At 39.3% G+C, this 9,768-nt stretch overlaps 1 protein-coding gene across 1 annotated transcript; it reads left to right on the plus strand.

The window, feature by feature from the left end:
* On the plus strand, positions 7,051-8,334 carry LOC18786328 (zinc finger CCCH domain-containing protein 54). The gene has a single exon (XM_020556426.1). It carries the CDS (start codon positions 7,164-7,166, stop codon positions 8,004-8,006), a length of 843 nt encoding a protein of 280 aa, XP_020412015.1. The 5' UTR covers positions 7,051-7,163; the 3' UTR covers positions 8,007-8,334.

Below are 9,768 nucleotides of genomic sequence, written 5' to 3' on the forward strand. Positions count from 1 at the left end.
AGTTTCCGTCGTGGAATATTAAATTTACGTCGGTACTTGTAGAACTTTCGCCTTGGTTTTTCTTTCGACGTTTTAAAACGCGCGAGCTCTAAAAATTTTCGCGCGACCTAAATTTTTTAAGATTTGGCTCTTATTCTTATACTTCGAACCCTGAAACCTAAAATTTTCAGATTTCGCGCGACATAACATTTCGCTCTCTCACTTCTGCTCTAATTAAAAGTTGCACTCTCCAGGCTCCGTCGAATCTGTGAGCTCGTCCAACCTGTAAGTACAAACCCTATCTTCCCCTTGTAAATTCATTGAATGATATTAGGTTGTTTTGTTAAAGGGTTTTATGTGTATGCTTTGCGATCTGTTAATAATGTGCTTATAGGTATGGGTTCATGGATTTTCTGTTTAATGGGTTCATGGATTACATTATCTGTTATGTTGAATTGGGAATGGATTTAATTTTGTCGTATCTTTTAATCACCCTATGTTATGTTGAATTGGGAATGGATTTATTGTTTTCATGCTTGGTTTCATGTATATGTTGGTTTCTTGCTTGGTTTCATATATATGTTGTGTTCTTAATGGGTTTTGTGTTCTTGAAAATAAACTGAGACACGACGAATTTTAAGGCATACGACGACGATTACACGACGGTTTTTTTAAACTACCGTCGTTGTATTACTTATACACGACGGTTTTTTCATAAACCGTCGTTTGTATTACTTATAATAGACGACGTCTGTTGAAAATCCGTCGTCTATATATGCCAAATACGTCTGTTTTTGTTTAAAACCCGTCGTCTCTGTTGTGTATTACTTGCGATTAGATCATTGTATAATCTGCTATAGTGATGGTCATTGCCTGTATTTTCACTTTATTATAGATAATAGGTTATAGTGTCGGAGATGGATAAGTCATGGATGCACTCGGATAGAAGATCGAAGGCATATGAATTTGGGGTGGAAGCATTTTTGAACTTTGCTGTAGAAAATCTTCTAACTACAACACATATCCGTTGTCCATGTGTTAAATGTGTTAATTTGAAGTTGTTTGGGGTTGGAATTATAAGGGATCACTTATACTTTAATGGAATTGACCAAAGCTATAAGAATTGGACATTTCACGGAGAACCTTGGGAAGCAACTACTAATGCTAGCAGAAATGTTGAAGAAGATGATGGCCATAGTAGGTACAGTTTTGTGTCTGAAGAAATTGATATGGATGATAATGATTTTGGTGATTTTGGTTCGGATCCGTATGAGTTTGCCAATGTGATTGGGGATGGAGATCAACCAGTGTACCCTGGTTGTAGAAAGTACACGAAGTTATCGGCATTAGTGAAGTTGTATAATTTGAAGGCAAAACATGGGATGAGTGATGTCTGTTTTACAGAATTATTGATACTTCAAGGCGATTTGCTTCCAGAAGGAAATACAATACCAACCTCCATGTATGAGGCTAAAAAGACTTTGTGTGCATTGGGGCTGAGTTATGAGAAAATGCACGCATGCCCCAATGATTGCATCTTGTATAGGAAGGAGTATGAGGATTCAACTAATTGTCCTACTTGTGGTATCTCAAGGTGGAAGGAAGGCAAAGATGCAATCTTGAAAGAGGGTGTGCCAGCGAAGGTGGTGTGGTATTTTCCCCCAATTCCAAGGTTTAAAAGGATGTTTCAATCACATGAGACAGCTAAGAGTTTGACTTGGTGGCATGTTGCTAGAAAATCAATTGACGGTCAGATGTCTCATCCGGCGGATTCCCCGTCTTGGAAACTTCTTGATGATAAATGGCCTGAGTTTGGTAATGAGCCGAGAAACTTGAGATTGGCTCTTTCATCTGATGGATTCAATCCCCACAGTTCTCTAAGTAGCAGATATAGTTGTTGGCCGGTTATCTTAGTTACATATAATCTCCCTCCATGGCTGTGCATGAAACGAAAGTTCATGATGTTAACCTTATTGATTTCCGGTCCTAAACAACCCGGAAATGATATAGACGTCTACTTGGAGCCTTTGATTGATGATTTAAAATCCTTGTGGGTTGGGATTAGAGGAGTGTATGATGCACATAATGGAGAATACTTTACACTCAGAGCTGCATTAATGTGGACAATTAATGATTTCCCCGCCTATGGAAACTTATCTGGTTGTGTTGTTAAAGGATATAAAGCTTGTCCAATATGCGGCGATGATACACCTAGTCACAGGTTGAAAAATGGCCACAAAATTTGTTACATTGGGCATAGAAAATGGTTACCAATCAATCATCCATATAGGAGGCAACGTGCAGCTTTTAATGGGAAACCTGAATATGGCATACCTCCAGAGCCATTAACTGGAGAAGAAGTGCTGCATATGGTTGAAAATGGTGACAGAGTTTGTTGGAAGAAGAAATCAATATTCTTTGATCTCGAGTATTGGAAATACCTTCCTGTGAGGCATGCCCTAGATGTTATGCACATTGAGAAGAATGTTTGTGATAGTATCATTGGTACATTGCTGGAGATCCCTGGAAAAAATAAAGATGGGATTGCTGCTCGATTAGATTTATTGAACATGGGGGTCAAAACTGATTTGCAACCCGAGTATGGAGAAAGACGTACTCGTTTGCCTCCTGGGCCTTGGAATTTGTCAAGAGCAGAGAAGAGAGAGGTTTGCAATTCTTTCTATGGTATGAAGGTCCCTGAAGGTTATTCTTCAAATATTAAAAATCTTGTATCTGTACAAGATTCAAGACTTCTTGGCCTTAAATCACATGATTGTCATACCTTAATGCAACAATTGCTCCCTGTGGCAATTCGTTCTGTTTTGGAGAAGCCTGCAAGGTATGCAATAACTCGTTTGTGCTTCTTCTTCAATGCTATATGTGCAAAGACTGTTGATGTTTTCAAGCTAGATAAGTTGGAAGAAGATGTAGTAGTTACTCTGTGTTTGCTTGAGAAGTACTTTCCCCCTTCATTCTTTGATATCATGGTTCATCTAGTAGTACATCTTGTCAGAGAAGTTCGTCTATGTGGGCCAGTATATTTTAGGTGGATGTATCCGTTTGAAAGATATATGAAAGTGCTGAAGGGGTATGTTCAGAATCGTACTCGTCCCGAAGGTTGCATTGCTGAGCGGTATATAGCTGAAGAAGCGGTAGAGTTTTGTACTCAGCATTTATCTGATGTTAGTACAGTTGGAGTGCCTTCAAGCCAAAAGATAGGACTTTCAAAGCCATTATTAGGTTGCACAGTGAGCGTAGTTGATCAGGACCTGTTGAATCAAGCACATCTATATGTCTTGGAGAATACGGAGGAAGTCCTACCTTATATCGAGTACGTATGAGCTTTATTCTTTAAGTTTCCATTTTAAATTATTTCTTATGTTTATCTTCTATATTTAGGACCGTAATGCTTGAATTTTTCGTGTCATGTAGGCAACATATGATTCACATCAATACTGCTTATCCAAAATTTAGAAAGAGAACAAAGTGGCTGCAGGATAAGCACAATAGCACTTTCATTCAATGGCTACGCTTCAAGGTATATATTGTTGAATAACATATTTCTCTTTTAATTTTCTTCTTATTTATATGTTAGGATGAATTAAGATATGATTAATTTGCAGGTTCAAAGTGAACTTGAGGAAGACAATCATGGCGTATCAGAAAATTTAAGGTGGCTAGCAGCTGGTCCAAACATGTCAGTGCCATTATATAGGAGCTATCTTATTAAAGGTATTAAATTCAATATCAAGGCACAAGATGATGTGCGGACAACTCAAAATAGTGGAGTTTATTTACTTGCACATACCATGCAAGTTGCTAGTACCAAGGATAAAAATCCAATTCTCTCAAATATGGGTTTCTATGGTGTCATTCAAGAAATTTGGGACCTTGACTACCAAAAGTTTACAATCCCAGTCTTTAGGTGTGATTGGATAGATAGTTCTGGTCTTGTAGTCGACGAACTTGGATTTACCCTTGTAGATTTGAGTAAAATTGGACATAGGAATGACCAATTTGTTTTGGCTTCTCAAGTCAAACAAATATTTTTTGTTGACGACCCGATGCATCGTGGTTGGTCGGTAGTGTTATCAATGCCTAGTAGAGAATATAATGATGTTATTGGTGATGAAGTATTAGGTGATGTGATAATTGAGTGTGAGCCATTTACTAGAGGGATGCCAAATGTTGACACATTTGATGAACTGGTAGGTGAGTTAGGCGGTCAAAATATTCGAGATGGGTGTGAAGATATATGGATTGAATGATGCTTATGTAATTGGCAGTGTATGACATTAATTTTGTAATATATTGTAATGTGATTTCTTCACTTTCTACGTTCAAATAAAACACGACGTTATTGTGAATCAGTTATTCAGCATATTTACCGACGTCTTAAAGCAACGTAACAATGAAGAACCACGACGCTATTGTGAAGCAATTATTCAGGATATCACGTCGGTGAAGGATAAAGAACCGCCATGTAATTCAAAATAACACGACTCCAATCCCATAATACCGACGTCTAAAAAACGAGATATATAATCTGAACGTTAAAAAATACGACGTCATCATACATTTTCCACGTCGCAAGTTCTTTTATAAACGAAGAGGAACGAAATTAATTCCAACGGAAATTCATTATAACCGCCGTCTAATAACAATTAAACGACGTTATTTGTAATACGGCTCCCATCATAATCTACGCCGTCTATATGTTCTGTAATACGGCTCTCATTTATTTGGAACCGACGTTGTTTAGAAGTTCAACGTCGTCTATATTATTAAGTGCGTCGTGAGTAATGAATACATATAAATACAACGTCGACTATATAAATGTATACGTCGTAAATAATGACACTGACAACTATTTTCACGTCATCTTTTTTAGAAAAATCGAAGTGGAAAATTTATTTCACGACGGTTTTTTGTAAATAAGAGACGTTGTAGATTTCAATAACGTCGTCTTCTCATGTATTTAAAGACGTCATATTTTTTCTTGTCGTGTAAATTGTATTTAACGGCGTAGTATTTTAGTTGTCGTCGTTGTATGTATATCTTGCGGCCTTGTTCTTTTAATATGTGTCATATTTTTCTTTTTTAACGACGGTGATTTTTTTGAGTTGGTCGTCTATTCTCATCCTCGACTATTTGCTAGAACTTTAGCAGACTAAACACGTCTGTTTTTATTGTTTTCCGACGTTGTTGTATTTAACAACGTCTAATATTTATCGTCGTTGTTTGTTTCTGAAAATAGGACGTATAAATTTTTTAATACGACTCTCATATATTTGTAACTGACGTTGTTTAGTTTTTCAACGTCTACTATAGAAACACATACGTCGTAAATAATGACACTGACAACTATTTTCACGTCATCTTTTATCGAAAAATCGAAGTGGAAAATTAATTGTACGACGGTTGTGTTTATATGTGCGACGTAGTAGGTATCAATAACGTCATCTTCTAATGTATTTAAAGACGTCATATTTTTTATTGTCGTGAAAATTATATTTAACGTCGGCGTATTTTTATTGTCGTCTTTGTATGTCTATCTTGCGGCCTTGTTCTCTTAATATGTGTCATATTTTCCCTTTTTAACGACGGTCTTTTTAGAGAATTGGTCGTCTATTATCATCCTCGATTGCTTTTTTTAGATCTTTTTGCAGTACAAAGACGTCGTTTTGTATTTTTGATGACGTTGTATAGTTTAACAACGACGGTTATTTAGCGTCGTGGTTTATGAGGGAAAAGATGACGGTGGATTCCACGACCATTGAAAAACCAAATACACGACGGTGATTTACCGTCGTCTTTTTGCTTTTTTGTAGTAGTGCTAGAGTCCCTCCCTCAGAATGGTATTAATTTTTTTTTATTATAATTAATATCAATAGAGAATATGTGTATGTTTCTAGTAAGTTTAGAAGTCTTCCTTCCAAAGATGGTATATTAGCTAGTCACGCTTAAGTCTCGAGTTTTATGCGTAGAAAACGAGACTCAATCTTTTTAATGCTAATTCATATACAGGTTGTTTTCTTTCACTCATGCGACTATTTGATTTGGTCCATCAAATGAAGATATCCACTCACCCTTTCCTTGAAGGGAAGGAATATAGTAAAGTTTATGTAATGTCTATGTATGACAAAGTTGGTTTTCTTTCACTCGTGTAACTACTTGATTTGGTCCATCAAATGAACATGTCTCATATCATTTCATTCCAACCCTTTCCTTGAAGGGAAGGAATAATGTTAATATTTATGCATCAACAAATCACACACACACACACACAAGTCTTCATAAGCATAACAAGAGACTAATTACCAGACATAATCTATCTCTTGCTACCTTCCTAAATCTCTTCCATATTGTTACATATAATTTCTAGGTCTTTCCAATTAAATGAACAGGTTGCACCGGTCTCCGTATTTTCTTCAAGACTGGACTGGTGGATTGACAAGCTAAGCTAGCTGGAGCGATTTCAGTGCAAATGGTCAAGACAAGTTAGTTTCGTTGATTTGTCTTGTAATTACCAGACCCCACCCCACCCCACTGCAAAGTGAAAAACGCTCGCAAAATTCAAGGACACCTCTCTCTCTCTCTCTCTCTCTCTCTCTCTCTGAAACAAACTCCCCGACTTAAGTCCACACCCTTCAACACCTGCTCCACACAATGCATGTACATGTTTCATCACCCTATAAGCCAGGCCCCTTATTACCTACACGTGTGGCTCGCCACGCAAATTACCCCATCGCCGCCGTTAATTCCCCGCCGTAAAACCAAACTACTGCTCACTCCGTTTAAGTTAACGACACTGGGCCCGAGGGGCATAATTGGAAACTATATTTCAATGTGACATTTGCCGAAGCTGCTCCTTTTGACCCAACAACTGTCTCGCTCTGGTTATCACAACCTTCCCCATGGCAAGCAACCCAGCCATGCAAACGCAACTTCTTCCGTCACACCCACTTGTTTGATCAACACCACCCCCACTACACGTCCGTCACCGTTAGATTGAAGGTGGTTAAACCCGGTTGAAAATTTAACCCAAGCAGAGGTCTTGCCACTATAAATACCTCCTCTTCTCCTCACTCTCAACTCACTCCAATATCCATATCCTCTTCTGCTTCATGGATATGTAATATCTTAAAGTTTTCAAGTTCTTTTGTGTCAGCAACAGAAACACAATGTGGAGAGCCGTGCATCAAGGTTACTATGAGCTGCCCAACCCGTACCTGAGCCAGTACCCGTACCAATACCAGTACCAGTATTATCCGGGTCACCTGATGGGTCCGGCCCAGTACAACGACCCGATCATGGACAATGCAATCTACGGGTCGGACGAGTTCCGGATGTACGCCTACAAGGTCAAGCGGTGCCCTCGCATGCGCAGCCACGACTGGACCGAGTGCCCCTACGCCCACCGTGGCGAGAAGGCGCAGAGGCGCGACCCGCGCCAGTACTCGTACGCCGCAATCGCGTGCCCCGCTTACCGGAACGGGAGGTGCCACAAGGGGGACCTCTGCGACCTCTCGCACGGCGTGTTCGAGTACTGGCTCCACCCAGACAGGTACCGCACCCGCGCATGCAATGGGACTCCGCATTGCATGCGTAGGGTGTGTTTCTTCGCGCACACCCCTGACGAGCTCCGCCCCGAGCCCGAATTTTACCCACGCAAGTTCTATGTGCCGCATCCATACGATCAGTACCCGCGCCGCCCGTACCGTCCGCATAACTGTGCGTACCGGGCGGTCCAGGCGGGAAGGGGGATGTACGGTGGTGGACATCGAGGCGGCAGGTCAGCGACCGTGGAGGAGTATGAGATGATACTGAAGAACAAGAAGATTATGGACGATTCTTTTGGAAAGGTGGAGAGTTTCCTGAACAGTCTGAGGTCCTTGACGCTGAGTGATGAGCCTTTCGAATTCGAAGACGAGATTGAGGCGATGGATATTTATGAGATGGTGGAGGCAGCACCATCGGTTTCGGAGCTGCCGGAGTTCGACTGGGTTACAGAGCTGTTGCAGTAAATAATTCTCTCACTAGAGAGAGGAGGAGATTATCATTATGGGAGTCGCTGTGTGAAGAAGATTAGTGTCTGTATGTATTTTCAGTTTGCTGTGTTTGAATTTCAGTGTATGTACGAGTCGTCGTCGTCGTCGTCGTCTGGTGGTCAACCAGTGCCGTGTGTTGTAGTAATATTGTGGGTTTGAAGCTATGTATGTGTCATGTAATGAAATAAAGAACATGTAAATCATGTTCAGCTGAATCCCTTGTAAATGTGGACTTTAGTCCCTCTTATCTTATGTAAAGAAGGTTCAGCTCAATCAATAAATAAATAATAATGTTCCTGTTTAAATATTATGTTCTCCTTCCTTAATTTCCTCCACTTTCATTCATTATTTCAAGCTCATTTAAACATAATAAAAAAAATTTAAATACAAGGAATCAAACAAGATCTTGGGTGCAAGTGTGAATGTCCCTTAATAAATCCCTTACCAACACGAAATAAATAAGAACTTTTTTTTCTTTTTAAGTGGAGTGACCAATTATGGTTAAAATGTTCTTGCTAACTTTTTGAACAAACAAGCCATAGGATTTTATTGTATTAATTGAAAACGTATATGGAGAGCCATAGTATTTTATTGTATTTATTGTAGCAATACGACGAATATGGGTAAAGCGTCCCCAATGACCAGAGTCAACTCTAGAACTGAAAGGATTTGGAGAGAATAAATCATAAAGAACTTGTCCAAAAATTGTTATCTACCATCTAAGTTTTCCTAGATCAAGTTAGTTACATCAAGGACAAAACATGACCACTAACCGGCATAACTCTCCTAGAGAAACTAGACCACCCAGCAAATTCAACAAAATTTCTGGAATTACAAGAGAAAACCAGACAACTCATAGCCCTGTCTGGTTCACGAAACGGATTTGAGAGGAAATCACTTCCCAGGTCATTTCCCAATGGATGGGAAATGGGGATTCCTTTCCCATGTTTGTTAATCCTAGGAAAGTAACCAAGAAATACCACTTTATTTCATTTCACATGTTTGGTTTGTGTAGGAATGTAAAACAAAGTTTGTTTAATTTTCCAATTACACCCATATGAAATCAAATAAAAAAAGATGCATGTAATGCTATATTGTCATTCTAAATTGTTAATGGGGACAATATGGTCATGAAAAATGTGTATTTAATATTGACTCTTTTTCCCAAACTTTCCCATGAGGAGGGAAACAAAACCCAATGAGGAAGGAGGGCTTCACTTTCCCCATACTTTCTCATGTGTAAGGCAACGATTTCCTATACTTGGACTTACCAAACATGAGAAAGCAATTGTTTTTCCATCCCCAAGCCGCCTTTCTCTTAACCAAACGGGGCCATAGAGTTTCTGAACTTTAATAACAAACTACGCAAAATCTAAGAAACCAAAGAACACCGACTCAAGGAGCAGCAAACTTTGCTCTACAAATGATGCACAACCACAACCATCCATATCCATAACAAAGACAACCAATCTGCCAAGAGTAGAGAAGAGCATCATGGTTTGCCAAGGCGCACGGGAAAATACCGAAAATTCGACAGGGAATAAACCCCTAAATGTGAAGCTTCTCGTTCTAACTCTCCTCCACCCTTTACCACATGCTTTGCTATGAAAGTTGACAAGATCAGAGCTAGTCACAACCAAGTGTGCAAAAAAGAAAACAAAAACAAAAAAACAAAAAAACGAAACCAAAAGGAGCAAGAGGAAAACATGAGCAAGGATGGAGGGAGGAAGGGAAGGGA

Source organism: Prunus persica, chromosome G2 (genome assembly GCF_000346465.2).
Source record: "Prunus persica cultivar Lovell chromosome G2, Prunus_persica_NCBIv2, whole genome shotgun sequence".
Lineage (NCBI taxonomy): Eukaryota > Viridiplantae > Streptophyta > Magnoliopsida > Rosales > Rosaceae > Prunus > Prunus persica.

What these genes read in the sequence shown, in the direction of transcription:
- LOC18786328 (XM_020556426.1), top strand. Translation starts at nt 7,164, where the DNA reads ATGTGGAGAGCCGTGCATCAAGGTTACTATGAGCTGCCCAACCCGTAC.